At 40.2% G+C, this 20,462-nt stretch overlaps 1 protein-coding gene across 2 annotated transcripts in view; it reads left to right on the top strand.

Moving 5' to 3' along the window:
- kcnh5b (potassium voltage-gated channel, subfamily H (eag-related), member 5b) overlaps positions 1-20,462 on the top strand; it is a 319,253-nt gene that overhangs the window by 36,516 nt on the left and 262,275 nt on the right. For both annotated transcript variants that reach the window (XM_043697222.2, XM_043697223.2), the window contains exon 2: positions 15,052-15,175. In XM_043697222.2, the coding sequence (XP_043553157.1) occupies positions 15,052-15,175 (124 nt within the window). The remainder of the gene's footprint in view (positions 1-15,051; positions 15,176-20,462) is intronic.

Genomic DNA, 20,462 nt, shown 5'->3' on the forward strand with positions numbered 1-20,462 from the left:
TTATTAGTAAATCATTTTGGATTTTACAACAGTTACAAAGCCACTAACTTTTAGAAGCGTCTTTTATTTTGAAACTTTTTAACAGTAATTCAAATTCTCAAATTGCAAAGGTGGATTAATAATTCATATGTCTGGATTACTAACCAACTAACTGAACTAGGATGTTTTGTGGTTCCAGCAGTGAGCTTCTTTCCCATAAGCCAGATAAGTCAGGAGAGCAGCAAGCCCACTACCTTCCACTCACTCCTATGTTCGCACCCGTAATGGGCCTCTGCTCAAATTCGCAGGATTAAAATAAATCATTAAATAACCCTGTATTCTCATTTTAAACAAATGTTTTTTTTTGATTATACAGCATTTTGCACGTCCGTTTTGAAATAGCTTTAAATTTGTTAATGAAAATGAGTATTAATGGATAATATCAGCTGAGATAGATGTGCTACTTTAGTTTGCCAGTGAAAGCACTTTTATAATGTATTTGCAGAAAATGAATTTAGCCTTACTTAGCAAAACTCTAAAATTAAGAGCTCACATGTTTCATTACCAAAGTAAGGGCAAGGGTACTTAAATATTGAGCCAAATGTAAAGTATAATGATTTCAATGTGAAATCTCCTGAAACACTGAATACGGCAAATGTTAGATGGAATTGGTGGAGCTGAGCCCATGATGATCATGCAGTTTTAAAAAATTAAAATAATACTTTGAGCTTTGTGTCAAAGTGAGTACTTTAATAGAAGTTACCATCTATTTTTAAACTATCAAGTACATGTCTGTCTTTACTCATTATGTGGCAAACAAAGGAGAAGATTTGAGGTTGATTATGTGTTAAAGTTTAATGTTGTGCTATATTTTGTTTTACAATCCATGGCTTGCCATGATTTGTAGAGATGTAGTGCATAAAGAGAGGAGAATTATTGCAAAATCACCCTTATCTTGATGACCATCTTTGTGTGCTGTTGCATAAATCTTTGCCAAGTTCCTTAGTACAGTGGGTTCCCAGTTTGTGAGCATCCAACTTATGAATACTCATACTTGTGAATGAAGTCCCATACATAGGTATAATTTTAGAGATCTGGTATGCAACTGTTTCTTGTACTTACAAACAGCTATTTCACGTTATTATGCATTGTCTTCCGTATTGCTTCCAAATTGACTTATGAACGGATTTGAGGATGGAATCCATTTGCAATCCAGGGACTGCCTGTATATGAACATTGAGTGTCAGAATGTGTTGAAGTTCTGTCTGTTCTGTTGTTTCAAAAGAAGGGTCTGGTCATGTAGGACAATGATGTATCTGTGTCCAGTGGAGATGGTTTTGTGGGAAAATACCTTTTGACCAACATCCATTGGGCAGTGTAACTTCCTTGGTATCACGTGAGAAAAGGAGATGGTGGATCCTTTCAGATCATTCTCTGAGTAGATTAGTACCAAGACAAAACCTGGCTGTTGCTGAAAATTTCCTCCCAGTTAGATCCTTCTCGCAAACTAGGGTCTCATTGCCTCTGTATACTGTCCTTCAGATGGCTGCAGTGGGTAGACATCATTGCTCACCTCTTTCTTGAAAGTATCTTTGCGAGGTAGGTCTGAAAAGAGATGCAGTGGCTTTTGCGTCATTTCATTCCAAGCAGTTTCGTAACACAGCTCTATGCACTGTTGTCTGGGACATACACAAAGATTTAAAAAAAGAACTGTTGCTGGAGGAACATCAACTCAGTGAAAACAGTCTTCAGTTTGCCTGCAACTTATTAGTCTTCCTGTGCAGACAGCTGTCTAAGTGTTGCAGGTTCGCACATTTCAATGTTCAGTAATGCCTGCTGAGGGACACAATAAAGCCTTGGGCAGCTGCTGCAAAGACTCACTGGGAAAAGAGCATAGTCTAAGGCTGTCCTATTACAGTACATTTCAAGGCTGGAACCTACGTAAAATTGCTCAGGCAATATTCAACCACTAATACTTCACCTTAGAACATAGAACATAGAACAATACAGCACTGAACAGGCCCTTCGGCCCACAATGTTATGCCGAACATTTGTCCTAGCTTAAGCACCTATCCATGTACCTATCCAATTGCTGCTTAAAGGTCACCAATGATTCTGACTCTGCCACTCCCACAGGCAGCGCATTCCATGCCCCTACCACTCTCTGGGTAAAGAACCTACCCCTGACATCCCCCCTATACCTTCCACCCTTCACCTTAAATTTATGTCCCCTTGTAACACTCTGTTGTACCCGGGGAAAAAGTCTCTATTCCCCTGATCATCTTATAAACCTCTATCAAGTCACCCCTCACCCTTCGCCGTTCCAATGAGAAAAGGCCTAGCACTCTCAACCTATCCTCGTACGACCTATTCTCAATTCCAGGCAACATCCTGGTAAATCTCCTCTGCACCCTCTCCAAAGCTTCCACATCTTTCCTAAAATGAGGCGACCAGAACTGCACACAGTACTCCAAATGTGGCCTTACCAAGGTCCTGTACAGCTGCAACATCACCTCACGACTCTTGAATTCAATCCCTCTGCTAATGAACGCTAATACTCCATAGGCCTTCTTACAAGCTCTATCCACCTGAGTGGCAACTTTCAAACATCTATGAACATAGATCCCAAGATCCCTCTCCTCCTCCACCTTACTAAGAACCCTACCGTTAACCCTGTATTCCGCATTCTTATTTGATTTGATTTGATTTGATTAGATTACAATGTGGAAACAGGCCCTTCGGGCCCAACAAGTCCACACCGCCCCGCCGAAGCGCAACCCACCCATACCCCTACATTTACCCCTTACCTAACACTACAGGCAATTTAGCATGGCCAATTCACCTGACCTGCACATCTTTGGACTGTGGGAGGAAACCGGAGCACCCGGAGGAAACCCACGCAGACACAGGGAGAACGTGCAAACTCCACACAGTCAGTTGCCTGAGGCGGGAATTGAACCCGGGTCTCTGGCGCTGTGAATTTGGAATTTGTCCTTCCAAAATGGACAACCTCACACTTGACAGGGTTGAACTCCATCTGCCACTCCTCAGCCCAGCTCTGCATCATATCTAAAATGCAATTGTACCTGAAATGTAATTGGGGAGAAAGTGAGGTCTGCAGATGCTGGAGATCAGAGCTGGAAATGTGTTGCTGGAAAAGCTCAGTAGGTCAGGCAGCATCCAGGGAACAGGAGAATCGACGTTTCGGGCATAAGCCCTGAAGAAGGGCTTATGCCCGAAACGTCGATTCTCCTGTTCCCTGGATGCTGCCTGACCTGCTGCGCTTTTCCAGCAACACATTTCCTGAAATGTAATTGTAGATTTGACCTGTAAGGCTAAGTGCTGTGAGGCAGTTTACTGAAATCAGTTGATTTCTATAACACCAAATGTAACTATCAAATTTGAAATGCTGTGTAATGTTGCCTTTACATGTTTCATGATGAAAGTATATTTTAAAAAAGTTTTAATTATAACGAATATAACAATCATGTACTGTACTAGAACCTGGGAATACTTGTGCATGGATCATTAAAGGTGGCAGGACCTTTGCTTTATAAATAGAGATATAGAGTACATGAAGAAGAAGGTGTACATTTGTGTCCTGGCAATTGTGTACAGTTCTCAGTGCCACATTGTAGGATGGATATGAACACATGGGGAAGAGTGCAGAAATTCTTTACAAGAATGGTTCCAGAGATGAGGAACTTCACTTGTGTGGACAGATTGAAGATGATGGGACTGCACTCTGCGACGACTCGGAGTAACTTCATCCTACTAGTTGGTCTCTTTAGCATTCTTCTCGGGAAATTGTGTGACAAGAGAGGCAGAAGTGCTTGCCGATGTCAGGACCTTCCAGCGTTCACACTGCTGAACACAAGGCTGCTCACTCATTTGGAGGAGAAAATGCTCGATTTGGCCAGAAAAGGCCATGACGGCTCAAGAAAGAACAGAGAAATATCAATGACAAACTGCCCACTAAGCATTGTTTATGTTATTCTGTTCTGCTCTTCAAGTAATGTCACTGCTAACTCCATTCTGAATCTGCACAAGCTTTTATCCCTCTTCCACAATGAATTCCGTCTCTTATGCAGGTACTAGCAGCTCCTAGCAAACTGCTGCCACAAAAGGCCAACACCAGAGACCCTCAGCTCCTTGACGAAGCCAGTAAACCCTCAGAGGATGGATGTGTTTCACCTGCATATGTGCAGAGAGAAGCTGAAAATGTGTTGCTGGAAAAGCGCAGCAGGTCAGGCAGCATCCAGGGAACAGGAGAATCGACGTTTCGGGCATAAGCCCTTCTTCAGGAATCAGCGAGAAACAGAGTTAATATTTTGAGCCCAATATGACTCTTGCTCAGAACTGGTATCTATTCTGACTTACATGTTGGGAATTTGTATCATTGAGTTTCTTGGGAAAGAGAGAAGAATTTTAAGTGAAGTGGGAATACGATGAGTTGGGCTCATAATGAATTGCAAATATATGGAAATAAAATTACTGCTGAGAACATAGAACAGTACAGCACAGTACAGACCTTTGGCCCTCGATGTTATGCTGACCTCTTATCCTGCTCTAAGATCAAACTAATCTACATACCCTACATTTTACTATCATCCATCTGCCTATCCAAGAGTCGCTTAAATGTCCCAAAATGTCTCTGACTCTACTACCACCACTGGCAATGTATTCTATGCACCCACTGCTCTCTGTGTAAAGAACCTACCTCTGACACTTCCCCTAAACCTTCCACCAATCACCTTCAAGTTATGCCCCCTTGTGATAGCCATTTTTTGCCCTGGGAAAAATGTCTCTGGCTATCCATTCTATCTATGCCTCTCACCATCTTGTACACTTGATCAGTAGTGATATTCTGAACTTACCATTTAGAGCTCAAGGAGAACATTACAAAACATTTCCTTGGTGTCTAGATTCTGATTTTTAGAAAATTCTTGTGATTTTCTTCAAATTTTCTTGCCATTGTCCATGTCATGCCTGAGAGGGGAAACATTTGCACTGTTTGTAATTTCTTGATCATGCACATCATTAATTGTTAAATTATGTTCAGTTTTAGTGATAGAATAGTTATTACAAGGGAAGATCTAACATCTAAAGCATTTTGCAGATCTACATATCTTTGATGAAAGAATGGTGATGTTTGTGGGGAATAGTTTAGTATGTAAAGGCTTAGGTACTTATTTGAAGAACTAATTGATTCCACTTTGTATTCTGGAAAAGTCATTTTTGTTCATTGAAAATTGCTTTGTGTCACAAACTATAGTGCAGTGTTTACATTGCGGTTTTTGGTTTGGTTTTGTTCAGATCTCCAGCATCCTCAGTTTTATTTTACTTTATCTATTTATATTTTTTTCTTTAAGTTACTCTTATTCTTTAGAGACATTTCAAGTGCTAATCAAATTTAAACCCAGTCTTTGCTTTCGGGACTCCAGCTGTTGTCCCATTCAGTGTAAGAGCTTTACCTTCAATAGTATGGCACTTAGTCTTTGTGTCATGTACAACTTTGTTAAATCTATTCTAAACTTTGAAAAATCCACACCAAGTGCAATCCCTTAGTCTTGCTAATTTCAGGCCCTTGTATTACGATCACCCTCGTTCCCTTTTCGTCAACAGCATGCCTGTTTATTTAACGTACTGACTTCACTATATAAGAAAACAATGAAATGAAACATTATTTAAAAAGTAAACCAAAATATGAAAGAGTAGTGAATGCATCAAAACATTAAAGCCTTGTAGTTCTGTGAGTAGGACACATTGTGACATGACTGAATTGATGTGTTGCAAATTGCTGTCCATCATGTGGTAGCTATCCAGTAGTTGGTCAAGAATTAGTGGTTGAATATTTGATCTTTTATAAAGGTTTTATATAATATATTGCTCCTTCTACATTTTTGGACTGTTGTACACTCTAGAAAACTCTACACTAAAAAATTGCTACTTCTGCTTTCCTTAGGTAGATGTTGGAAAGATTTTGAATTTAGTTTCCTCATTTTTGAAATGTTACTGAGGCCAGTTATCACTGAAAATTTAATGCCAGATAGATTCCTGATTTGAGAAAAATATGATGGCTATAATCTATCTCTAATAGGCTTATCTTTTACAAAGGAAACTTACGTCATTTCTTGCTTGTGACTGTGAAGCTACACAGTATGTGTACAGGAATGGAAATATACTTCACATGATCACTGATGATCTTTTCAAAAAAAGTGAATGGTTTGCATGAATAAAGTACTTCTCAGTAATATCTCAAATACATTTTGCACAATTACTTACTACTTATTTTATGTAGGAAAAACCTTACAGCTCTTTCAATGTCAGTGAGATAACAGAGATACAATATTTCATATTTTATGAACATAGCAGAAATGTTAAACATTTCACAGTAGGATTTTCTGTTAGTGTTTCCTGGCTCTTTGCTAAGTGACTGCCTTCAGTCTGTCTTTCACAATGGAGCCGATATTGGCATCAAATTTTGAGTTTATTGATCAATCTAAGGTGAAGAAATAAAAAAGATCACTTTGTATTTCCATATTCTGACAGGATAGAGTTGCCTATCAAAATATAGTTACATCTAGAGGAGATGTTTAGGATCCCAGCTGATGTTATTACTGGAGCAAGTTGGATCTCAAACTTAAATCTGGCTTGATGAATTTTTTTCATCAGTTTAACAAAGTGATCTGCAACATAAAATGTTGTAGATTCAGGTGTAACATATTACCCAGAAAAATATCAAGATTAAAATACAATAAACTAAACTACTTGCAGGTAATACGAATGTGAAGGCTTTGAAATACCTGGTAAAATAGAATCTTATTAATCCCAGAAAACCTTCCTCTGCAGTACCCACACCACAGACAATTCCCTTCTGTTTCTCATCTAAAAGGCCTAATTTAAATGTGGTTTCAATGACCCATTTTTGAGAATGTGATATCCTCTTCCTCCAGCCTTCATACAATTGAGCTTAGAATTTCTCAGGTTCAAATAACTCTTTCAAAGTTTTAACTGAAAACATCTGGTCTGAAAATTTTAAACTAAACTCCTTAGGCTGAGGTAATCTCTTTCTTAATGCTCCGAAAACTAACCCCTTTCTCAGAAGAAACGGTTTTACACATCCAGCTTCAGCCAAGATTACTTCAAACTACCCCATACTTCATCTATAAAGCTTCCCCCTCCCACCACCCAAACTATCAGTGATATCCCTAAGCTCAAAAAATTTCCAGAAAGTTTAATTTGAAAACCTAATGCACTACACTGTTTATTTTGATTACTGGTAAATGTAAGCTAATAGATAGAATCCCTATAGTGTGGAAACAGGCCATTCAGCCCAACAAGTCCACACCGACTCTCTGGAGAGCAGCACACCCAGACTTACCCCCCACTACCCTATCCCCATAACTCTGCATTTCCCGCGGCTAATATACCTAACTACAAAACCCTGCACACTACGAGCAATTTAGAATGGCCAATCCAACTAATCTGCACATTTTTAGACTGTGGGTGGAAACTAGGGAAACCCATACAGACATGGGGAGAATGTGCAAACTCCACATATACAATTGCCCGAAGGTGGAATTGAAGCTAGGTCCCTGCTGTGAGGCAGCAGTACTAACCACTAAGCCACTGTGCCATCCCAAATCACCATTGTTCTTCAGGAAGTTTCTCCCTAATACTGTGGTTTAAAATGAATCACCATGGCTGCAGAAATAATTATAAGTTGAACCTTACATCCCTTCAGACACACAGAAAACCTATATGCCACTAGTTCTAAATTTAAAAATCTAAAATATATAAATCACATGCCTTACATCACAAACTGTACACTGCATAACAGTTAGGTAAAATATCTCCAGGGAGGATGTTAGAAATACCTTTGAATGATCAATATTGCCTGACAGATCAATAGTTAGTGCATCATTTTGAGAATAGCCATCTTTTGCAGTCCACATGCACTTTTGCCAAAGTATGATACCTCTAACTCTCTTTACCAGCTGGGAGATCTGTGAGAACATTTTTGCATTACATCAGCTTCTAATAGTTGTTTTCCAGCACTGCCAATTCTATTTGCAATCCCCAAAGTATGCAAAAAAATACATCAAGTTTGAGTTGAAACTTATGGCAACTGAGTTTAAACAGAAGATTCTATGTCAGAGTATGTAGCTTTGTACACTGGCTTTGAGAAAGGGCTAGCAATGAATACATCACCAATGTGACTCAGTACGTGGTACTCGGAATTAAATTTGACTTAATAGAAATTTCACAGTTTGGAAATGATGCTAAGTGGGGACTAACTGATATTCATAACATTGATAATTAGTGATCCCCAACTACCATTGAGACCACGAGAAGCAATTTCTATACTAGAAATGAATGCTATTAACACGTCAGTGCGCATATACTGAAACTGGATTTCTGCCAAGTATGTTGCAGGGCAACATTTATGTTTATAAAGTAGAAGAAGATAAATGTTGAAACCAACACTGTCCATTTTCTATAGGAAATCCTGCCAAACTGTACATTATTCAGTCATAACCAGTGCCACTAATTGATTGTTTGTTGTTTCAATAACTGAAGGAATGTTAATAAAACTGAAAGGACTGATTACAAAAGAAATGATGCTGTTGTTATTAAACTAACAGATTTGTTAGACAAACAATTCAATCCTTGTCAGTAACATAAGTATTGGCGGAGGGTATTGGAATAGTTGTATTTGGGTCAGTTCATGGATGCATAGGAAGAACCTTTGTGTGTTGTCATATTTGTGGTTCGACTGCAAAAGTAGCTCAGAAGAGTCCACAGCCCAAATGAAGAGAAGTGGTAAGAATGAAGAGGGGAGAGATTCTTACATCTATTTGGCTCCTTCTTGGAACAGTGCAGAGAAGGTGGAGATGTTAGCAATTGTTGAGAATGGATGATGGAAAGGTAAGAATGTAATATAACATTTGAACATGCCACCAGTGGCCTGGAAATCTCATGTTCTTCTATGCTACCCAATTTTAATGGAAGCAATCTCAGATAAGTTGCATTATTGCCTCATAATCCTCCCTGCTAAGGTTTCCTTATTGTTTTCTGTTTAACTAGTGCTTAATGCCCTGCAAATAAAGATGAAAATCTTTTGAGGACGAGTAAGGGGAAATCCCATACAATTTTCTCACATGTATTTTCTGTTTCTGAGATGGCTACCAGGCTAAGAACTTCTCATTATTAAAGAAGTATATGAAATTGGGAAGTTACCAAATGCTGTCTCTTGTGTGGACTTGTAGGCACCACTTCTTTTAGTTGGTCTATCTCAGATCTCATAAAGGTCTGTATTTGTTAGTGAAATCTGTGGGTTAATCAATTTGAGAAGAAATTTAAAGTATTCAAATGATTTAACTGAGCTTTCATGATTTTCTTTAATATGGTGAAGACTATAGAGCTTTATTTCATCCTTAATAACCTTTCACTTAATTGCTTATTCTTAAATCTATCCTTAAAAATATTCAAGGAGCTGCTTCCCTACAAGAACATTTCAAAGACTCACTACCCTTTGTGTGTAAAAAGAATTTTCCTCATCTGTCTTAAATTTGTATCCCCTTATTTTTAAACAGTGACCCCTCCTTCTACGTTCACCACATACAACCTGCGAAGGCCCTTCAGGATTTTATATGCTTCAGTTGAGTCACCTGTGATTTTTTGAAACTCCAACACATGCAAGGCTGGCCTGTCCAGCATTTCACCATAAGACAATCCATCCATTTTAAACAATACTCTCACAAGCCTGCTTCAAACACATTTCCATTCTTCCTTAAATAAGATCAGTGCTGTGCACAATACTCCATATGTAGTCTTACCGATTCCCTGAATAATTGAAGCATAACCTCCCTGCTTTTATTCCATTATAAATTCTCCAAGCTCTCTTTCTATAAGACTGATGCCTACTTAGTTAAGTCTTTTCTTCATTTTTAATTATCTACAGAAATTCTTACAGATCATTTTTATATTTCTGGCTAGTTTTCTCTGTTACTTTAAGATTTCCCTTCTTAGAGGATGTATGGGTAAAGGGTGGTGGGTGGGTTGGCATAAGTTGGTGATAGGGGGACATTGGAGTTGGGTGCTATGGATTGTTAGGTATAAAGCATGGGGAATGGGTGAGTGGTTGTGAGGGGAGAGGGCTAAAGGATATATTTACCAAAAGAACTGGGACTGTCAGTTGTCATTCTCAAGTTTCAGAGTGTGGAGGTGCTGGTGTTGGACTGGAGTGGACAAAGATACAAATCACACAATGCAAGGTTATAGTCCAACAGGTTTATTTGGAAGGATAAACTTTTGTTCATTGCTCCTTCATCAGGTAGCTAGTGGGGCAGGATGATAGGACACAGAATAGTCCCATAGAACACAGGAAAACCTTTTAAAAACCTTACTTCGACACTCGGCATTCGCTGTGGCAAACTTCAGTTTGAGTACTTGGGCGGTGGGCCCAACTGCATCTGGACACTTCACCTGAACAAAGATTTGGCAGTTTAGGAGACTTTTTATTTTAAGGTTGTCTTGGTTTGCAGGGAGAATTCCTGACTTCTGCTGTCTGACTTGGGGAGTGAAAACCCAGATAGTTATGCAGCTGAACAGTGGCTTATAAGTTGGTGTCAAGATCAAAGTGAGGCCAATAGAGATCCCTATTATTTCTGAGCAAAGGCCGGCAGGCACACAATTAAATGCAGAAATACAGAAGTTGCTGTTGGAGTTATACTGCTCTGCTGTTAGCATTCTGAAAATGGCGTTTTTCTGTATGTCACCATTAAAATTCATTGGGTGACATAAAGCTGCTGTCTCTGCACATTGGCTATGAACTGAATTTGACCAATTAATTAACTAATTAAATTCTCATTAGACCTGGCCTGAAGTAACGCAAGGAGCTATTATGGAGCCACACAGAGTTAATTAAAGTTGTGTTGCCTGTCAAAAATCCTTTCAATTAAGTGCTAATTGTTGATTATTGTCAACTAACCCTTTTTAAAATGTTAACTTTGTTTTACTTTTCTAACTTTTTTTCTCTCTCAATTTCTCACTTTCTTTCCCTCCCTTTAATTTTTTTTCTGTACCTCATTGGCTATTAGTTTCACCTATTCTAATTTATACTTCCTTCTTGGTCCTGGGTTAAAAATCACACGACACCAGGTTGTAGTCCAATAGAGTTTAATTGGAAGCACACTAGCTTTCGGAGCGACGCTCCTTCATCAGGTGGTTGTGGAAGGCATAATTGTAAGGCACAGAATTTATATCCAAAGTTTACAGTATGATGTAACTGAAATTATACATCGAAAAATACCTCAATTGTCTGTGGCGTCTTTCATCTGTTCGAATACCATGATAGTTTCACTTCTTTCATGTGTAAATCACAAAACCGTTTTTTAAAAGTTGCATTCTTAGGTTAACTAACAATTGGTGTTAGCTAGACAATATGTTGAAGGTGTTAGCCCCCTGTGTTCTCTGTGTATGCAATGATGTTTAGATTGATTCTAATCTAACAAGTGAGATAACACAGTTTCACATGAATTCATGCAGTTTTTGAGCAAAGTACAATGTAACTCTGCAAGTACAAATTCATCCCACAAAATATATGTATAAGTGTGCATGTGAGTCTTTGTGTCTGTGTGTGTGTGTGTGTCTCTGTCTGGGTTGGGGGGGGTTGCAAGTGTGAGAGAGAGGGTATATGTGTGTGTAGTGAGTGTAGCGTGGTCTAAGTCTTTGAGAGGATGCATGTGTGAGTGTGGAAGTGTGTGTGTGTCTGTAAGGTTGTGTGCAAGTGTCTGCATGCATGTCTGTGTAAATGTGTGTCTGTGTGTATGTGCATGTATAGTGCGATGGTGGTCACCTGTAATGTGACATGAACCCATGTCCCAGTTGAGGCCCTCCCTATGAGTATGGGACTTAGCTGTCAGCCTCTGCTCGGCCACTTTTCTCTGCTGCCTGTCCTGAAGTCCGCCTTGGAGTATGGCCACCCGAAGGTCCGAGGTCGAATGTCCTGGACAGCTGAAGTGTTCCCCAACTGGGAGGGAACACTCCTGTCTGTTGATTGTTGTGCAGTGCCCATTCATCCGTTGCCGTAGCCTTTGCTCGGTTTCCCCGATGTACCATGCCTCAGGGCATCCTTGCCTGCAACGTATAAGATAGACAATGTTGGCTGAGTCACATGAGTACCTACCACATACATGGTGGGAGATGTCCCCACGTGTAATGATGGTATCCATATCCACACTCTGACGCGTCCATACAACCCTGTCATGGTAGGCGCTGCAAGACGTGTCAGAGTGTGGATACCACTATTACGCATGGGGACACCTCCCACCATGTGCATAGCAGGTACTCATGTGACTCAGCCAACGTTGTCTATCTTATACATTGCAGGCAAGGGATGCCCTGAGGCAAGGTACATTGGGGAAACTGAGCAAAGGCTACAGCAATGGATGAATGGGCACCGCACAACAATCAACAGACAAAAGTGGCACGGTGGCACAGTGGTTGGCACGGTGGCACAGTGGTTAGCACCGCTGCCTCGCAGCGCCTGAGACCCGGGTTCAATTCCCGCCTCAGGCGACTGACTGTGTGGAGTTTGCACGTTCTCCCCGTGTCTGCGTGGGTTTCCTCCGGGTGCTCCGGTTTCCTCCCACAGTCCAAAAGATGTGCAGGGTCAGGTGAATTGGCCATGCTAAATTGCCCGTAGTGTTAGGTAATGGGTAAATGTAGGGGTATGGGTGGGTTTCGCTTCGGCGGGTCGGTGTGGACTTGTTGGGCCGAAGGGCCTGTTTCCACACTATAATGTAATCTAATCTAATCTAAAAAAAAGTGTTCCCTCCCAGTTGGGGAACACTTCAGCGGTCCAGGACATTTGACCTTGGACCTTCGGGTGGCCATCCTCCAAGGCGGACTTCAGGACAGACAGCAGCGAAAAGTGGCTGAGCAGAGGCTGATAGGAGAAAGTGAGGACTGCAGAAGCTGGAGATCAGAGCTGAAAAATGTGTTGCTGGAAAAGCACAGCAGGTCAGGCGGCATCCCAGGAGCAGGAGAAACGATGTTTCGGACATAAGCCCTTCTTCAGGAGCAGAGGCTGATAGCTAAGTTCGGTACCCATAGGGAGGGCCTCAACCGGGACCTTGGGTCCATCTCACACTACAGGTGATCACATTGCACTATACACATACACCGACACACACACAGCCACTCCTATACACACACATACACATGGACACACATATACACAGATACACACACACACACCCTTACAGGCACACACAATCCCACCCTCACACATGCACCCCCTCAAAGACTTGAGACACTCTACACACATATATACACTCTCTCTCACACTCACAATCCCCCCAACCCAGACAGACAGACACACACACAGACAGACACAAAGACCCATATGCACACATATACATATGTTTTGTGGGGTGAATTTGTACTTGCAGGGTTACATTGTACTTTGCTCAAAAACTGCATGAATTCATGTAAAACTCTGTTATCTCACTTTTTAGATTAGAATCAATCTAAATATCATGGCATAGACAGAGAACACAGGGAGGCTAACACCTTCAACATATTGTCTAGCGAACACCAATTGTTACAGTTAACCTGAGAATGCAACTTTTAAAAAAGGTTTTGTGATTTACACATGAAAGAAGTGAAACTATCATGGTATTCGAACAGATGAAAGACTCAACAGACAATCAAGGTATTTTTCAATGTATAATTTCAGTTACATCACACTAAATTTTTGATATAAATTCTGTGCCTTACAATTGTGTTCTCCACAACCACCTGATGAAGGAGCGATGCTCCGAAAGCTAGTGTGCTTCCAATTAAACCTGTTGGACTATAACCTGGTGTTTAACTTTGTATACCCCAGTCCAACACCGGCATCTCCAATTCTTGGTCCTGGTGCAGTTTATTTCACAGTCCTTCAATCAGTTTAAGGAAGTATACGCAGTTGGCTGCCCTGTTTACTCGGGTCTCAGATGTTCAGTTGCTGTAGTGCTTTCAACTTCCAGCAATTTGCGATGCAAAACATCAGCAAGGTTGAATGGGCCAGGGAAGGTCCAATTATATCTGATGTTGTTAGATTCACTCCTAAGGTTAGCTATTGTCCAAATTGCAATTATTTCCAAACATGCTATTTGTGATTAGTTTTGATACACTGCAGAAAAATTTGACCAATGTCTTTGTCAATATTTATCTCTGAACCAATGTAACTGAACGTATTACCTGATCATTATCATATTTTATTTTGTGGCGCCATTCAAATTGGCTGATGTGTTTCTGACATTACCTCAGGGACTGCTGTAAATTATTTCATTGTCTGTAAAGGGTTTTGGGCGACCTGAAATTGTTAACAATCCTATATAAATGGTAGTCCTTTCTGGGTATTGTCAATGAGTTCTTGAATGAAAGAATAACACCGAAGATAATATCAAAGATTCTATGGAATCTCTTGATTTTTTAGGAACCAGTTTACACCATGTTGTTACTAAATTATCCTGCTCTTAGGGAGGATCCTATCATTAGCTCTTAAACATTCTAGAGCATATTCCTGCTAATCAGGACTCGTTCACATGCTGTTTGTGTGACAGAGATCTTTGTGGGCTGTGTTTTGCATACCAGGAGCAAAATCCTCTTGCTGCAATATAATGTCACACTAACTATTCCTTTCTGTACATGGTTTATTGTTCATGAAGGGAAGTCATATAGCAAGAATTAGTTTTAACTCATTACTGTCAATTTAGCAAAACACTGTTGTCTCATTTGACTCTACATAATGTTGAATGTACATTCTTTGAATGCAGTGAATTTAATTATGTAGAGTGTGGATTTGTATTAAGTAGAAAGTGTGTTGGTCAGATTATAAATTAACCTGATGATATTGTGGATTTTGTTTTGCACATATGAATAGTAATTATACTATGTGGAGATCAATATCCGCAATACACGTACTTCCAAATCTAGTCCAACAAATGCATTATTGAATGGCATGCTATTACCAAACTGTACTGTTTTAACTTGTAATTGTTTGTTTACATTTTATAGAGACAAGCTTCTTACTTGGAAATGCTCAGATTGTAGACTGGCCCATAGTGTACAGTAATGATGGATTTTGCAAGTTATCTGGATACCATCGTGCTGAAGTAATGCAGAAAAGCAGTACCTGCAGGTAAATGGAATGTTTTATTCTTTATTTGTAACATGGTTACACAGGCATAACTAATGAAGTGCTGCTTACTTGTTTGACTTGTATTGTATTTTTCTTTAATGGAAGGAAGCTGTTGAGGTCATCCATAAGATATTTTACAGTTGGTGGAATTGAAAGCAATCCTTCAGGATCACCAGCAAACGATACATGGTACCAATGGAAGCAAAACCATGGCTTGGATGTATTCTCAAATCAATGATACAGGTCTATTTGCCTTGGTATTGCTCGGATGCTATTATTATAGCACTGCCGCAGAGGTGCTTTACTATAGCAGTTTAAGAAGGGAAACCATCCTTTGGTATTTTTCATTTGACAAATCAGTGATGAAGCATTAATGGGTAACAACGTTCTGGAGTTATTACTGGACTTAAGAACAGTTCGGCACTGGAGGGTATTATCTTCTGTATCTTGCTAAGTGATTGAAATTTATCACAACATGTTATTGTTGAGTGCCATTTATTTAGTCTTGAACACACCAATGCACTTGAACATTATCATGTCATAACGTTCATAAAACTCTGTGAGACCTTAACTAAATGCTTGCCTAAAATTCTGAGTAAAATTCTGCAGCCTTTTTACTGCTGCAAATGACGTCCTGTAAGCGCAAGGCTACAAAAACCTTAATACGAGTTTGTTTTATGTTCTCAAAATTAGTTTACAGGCTGACTATTAGTAGGCATCAGCTAAGTGGCATTTTGCCTTGTTTTGTGGAGGGTTTCTCTGTGCAAGGCTGAGCAAATTTTCTTGAGGTGGCTTTACAAACTTTCTCCATTGACTATACATCGTGCTCTTATAGTATCCTGCTTGTCTATTCTCCCATTTGTCGTAGGTGCGAATTCTCATCACTGCCAGGCTATCTTGGGATCCATCTTGGAAGCTTAACTGTGCATTTGGTCAAACATTGGCAATTTTGAGTAGTCCTACACTATGTATGTGATGTTCCTGTGCACGACAGGGCAACTTTGTTTAGTATGGCCAATTCACCTAAACTGTGCATCTTTCAACTGTGGGAGAAAACTGGAGCACCCAGAGGAAACCTGTGTAGACACAGGGAAAAAGTGCAAACTCCATACAGACGGTCACCCAAGACTTCAGTCAAACCCAGGTCCCTGGTGCTTCACATCATCTCAGACAAAGCAGCCCACTTGATTAGCATCACATCCGCAATCATCCATTCTCTGATGCTCAGAAGCAGCAGTGTGTACCATCTACAAGATGCACTGCAGAAATTCACCAAAGATCTTTGACAGCACCTTGCAAACCCATGAGTAATTCCATCTCAAAGGACAAGGGCAGCAGATACATGGGAACACCACCATCTGCAAGTTCTCCTCCAAGCCACCAACGATCCTGACTTGGAAGTATATCATTGTTCCTTCACTTTAGCTGTGTCAAAATCATGGAATTGCCTCCCTCAGGGCATTGTGGGTCAAACTACGGTACGTGGACAGCAGCGGCTCAAGAAAGCAGCTCACTATTATCTTCTCAAGTGCAACTAGAGACGGACAATATATACTGGTCCTGCCAGCAATGCCATCTCCCATGAATTAATAAAAAAAAAACATGAGGCTCGTGCCAAAACTAGAACTGTCTCACAGTCTAGTCAGGCAACAGCGTGACATAGTCATACTCACAGAATCATACCTTGCAGATAATGTCCCAGATGCTGTCTTCACCATCTCTTGATGTGACCAGTCCCACCCGCAGGAGACACTCAGCAGAGGTGGCAGCAGATATATGGGAACACCACCCCCTGCAAGTTCCCTCAAAGCCATTCACCATCCTGACTTGGAAATATATTGCCATTCTTTCACTGTCGCTGGCTCAAAATCTGGGAATTATCTCACTGAGGGCATTGTGGGTCAATTTACAGCAAGCAGACTGGAGTGATTCAAGAAGGCAGCTCACCGCCACTTTCTCCAGGGCAATTAGGGACAGACAATAAATGACACCCAGCCAGTGACACCCATGTCCCATGAATGAATAAAGAAAAACTCCTTCATTCCCTGCCTACCAAGAATCTATCTACCTCTATCGCCAAGCAAGACTTATTGTAAACATTATTGGAAGGATAAAAGGAACTTGGTTTGTACCTTGAGAGATAATGCGTTCTAAATTGGAAGAAATTGATTTTGTTTAATCTGTGCTAAGTTTCTTTTAACAATCAATTTAGTTGCTGACGATATTCATTGATTTACCCTGGTAAGCTTGTAAATATAAAATGACCAAAATGAGACAAATAATTTGAATCAACATGGTACTTCTGTAATGCTTTCAGAGAGACTAAAATAAACTGAAATGAAAAGAAGAAAAGCAATAATCCATTGCATGCTCACTATACATGATTCTGGAATTAATTTAGAGACAATTATAAAATACACTGCTTTTGCTGAAAGAAATTTAGGGTAGAACTCAAAGAAGCACCTTGGTTCACTGCTCTCACTGAAGCATAATGAGGCAAATTTATTTTGCTGGTATGGCTGAGTGACTCTGTGATTAAGCAACAGGGTCACTCCTTTCTGATTGCAGAGTGTGATAATGGAACAGAGGTCTACAGGGAATGTGGTGAATTATTGTTCTGTAACTGTACGTCCAAGTTAGGAACATAGCATTGTAAATTCAGTACCAATATTATAACACAGATTGCTGCAAAATGTGGGACTTGAGTTTGTTCATGCTTTAGTAGACATTAGATTTAATTATGTGAAAACTCTTGTCCATATTGTCAACAGCATGTTGACTCAATGCACTGGAGGGCATAGGTAGTGTCCCTTCGTCTCTTTGCAGGACAAAGTGGGTGACCCCCTGACTGATGTCTCAGTAGCACCCTGACTGACCGACCTGAAGTGTCTGGACTGGTTGCAACTGACCTGCAGAATTTACTGTGGTCAACATCCTGTAATTAGGTGAGTCCCTTGAATGACTTTCGTCTCCCTTCACCCTGCCAAAGATCCTTCCCCTTGAGGTATTGTCCTGGTTTGCGCTGCAGCTCAGACATTGGTGGCACACCGTGCCATCCACTCCCTGTCTGGCTGAAACATTTACTCCAGTGTTATCCACTGTCACAAGCTGCTCGCTTCTCGCTTGTGTTGAAAAGTAAGATAAGTCACAGAGGCTTTCTTTTGCGTTAAGAAAGAAAGGTGACCCACTCAGCCTGTACCTAAAGTGAGTGCGTGCTAACAAACAAAGAACCGTAAGATGTCAGCACAAAAGCATGGTACCGATGCGTGGCTGTCCCTGCATGCAAAGTGACTTGGCAGACGAAAGTAAGTTGTAGGTATCCAACATCTTCAAAGTCAAGTGTTGAAAGGCTAAAGTGGTGTCTGAGTTGATCCAAGAGTAGGCATGATGATGTGGTGAGGCTGGTGGTTTGTCAATGCCAACTTGCCAACTTTTAGAAGATGGTAGTCAAGGGCCTGCAGAGATATTGTTCTATAAAAGCAGTTGCTTGATAGTTGGGGCAGGCATTCAGCAAGCTTTGGCCACCAGATAGCCACTTTAATTTATATGGCAGGAATTTGTACCATCCAGTTCCTCAGTGGAACAGTGAAGTGGGATGTAAATAGGTTGAGCTAAGGCTTTAAATAAGATGAATGAAATAAGATTGTCTACACTCAAGGGCAGTTCCAGCAGGGGAATTTAAGGTTTGAAGGGGAAATAAGGTAAATTTTTCTTGAGGTCAAGAATCTGTTTTTTTTACATTCTCACCTTCTTTATCATGATGTCGACCTTTGCTCTTGCCACAACATTAAGGAGAAGCATCTGCCCACTGTGTCTATCTCCACTTCAGATATTCAGTTATCTTTGTAAAAGCTTAACCTCAGCAATCCTAATATCATAATTCTTACAGGAAAGGACATTTAGAGAATGATTCATCTGATACCTTGGCTCCAACACGGGAGCTCGCTGCCAAAGATGGAAAGTCACCTCGGTCAACCTCAGTTCTATTGTCGAAAAAGAACACCAAATTGCCTCTCAAAATAGTGTCCTTGGTTTGTAACTACAAGAAAGTCTAGAGTAGGAAAAAGAAAGGCCGATTTCGATACCCAGGGAAAGCACTGGCTCAACAGAAACCTCAATGAATTCTTTTTACTTTGGAGTTTGATGTATAAAAGGAGATAATTCATTTGTGTTGTGCTCCATTATTCATGGGGATTACAGTCACCAGGAAAGGATTCACTTCAAAAGATTAATCAATTTGGGATAATTTATGCAATTGGGTGATCATATTAGTGTGTTGAAAGTCTAACACATTATAATATTCTAGGATGGACACTGGATTAAGGATTAGTCCTTATTTGAAGGTAAGAAGTGAAAAAAAGAGTTAAGTAGATTGTGGCTAACCTTTTTAACCAACCTCAATGTCATGGATTGAGAATGTTCTTTACAATGGAAAATTCAATGACTGTTAGTTGGAATTGTGTTATGGTTGAATCAAATGCCCACAAAAAGCATTAGGAAATTGATAACTTACTTGTAAAAGGTAACGTGAACTGTGAACAATTATCTCACACTATGAAGTGCAGAGTCAGGTGACTTCTTTTGTGGTTTCTGTACAGACATGAATTAAATCATGTCTGATGAGAGAAAAATACTGTGGATGCTAAATATCTGCAGATAAAAGGAAAATGAAAATGCTGGAGAAACTCAGCAGGTTTTGCAACATCTGTGGACAGAGAAACAGATTCTTCTGCAGAACTAAACAGGGCTGGAAAATTATTATTTATGTTCCTGATGAAGGGGGAGGTGGGGTGAATGAAGATAGTGAGGGTGCCCTGAGCAAAACACAAAGGGATTGCTAATAAGAACATAAGAGCTAGGAGCAGGAATAAACAATTCAGCCCCTTGAACCTGTTCCACCATTTGAGGTGATCATGGCTGATCAACTTTTCTGTCACTTTCCATAACCTTTCAACCAGTTACCAATGAAAAATCAGCCAATCTCTCCTTGTATTTATACAATGTTCCAGCATCCACCATGCTCTGGGGAAGTGATTTCCACCGATTGATGACCCTTTGGGAGAAATAATTTCTTTTCATCTCTGTTTTAAACCTGCTACCCCTTATCCTAAATCTGATCTTCATGCGAAAAAGCTATTAAGGATTGCTTTAGATAATCATAAATATATTGGCTTTGCTAAAAGAAAATTGATACAAACAAGGCATTTATGAGGAGAGGGGTGCAGGTGCGTGGAGAGAAATGGCGTCATCTGATTGTAGAGCAGTGTTCATGATGTCAAGTGGTTCA

This window comes from Chiloscyllium plagiosum, unplaced genomic scaffold (assembly GCF_037043375.1).
Source record: "Chiloscyllium plagiosum isolate Xiang-an unplaced genomic scaffold, Cpla_swu_hap1 HiC_scaffold_8, whole genome shotgun sequence".
Lineage (NCBI taxonomy): Eukaryota > Metazoa > Chordata > Chondrichthyes > Orectolobiformes > Hemiscylliidae > Chiloscyllium > Chiloscyllium plagiosum.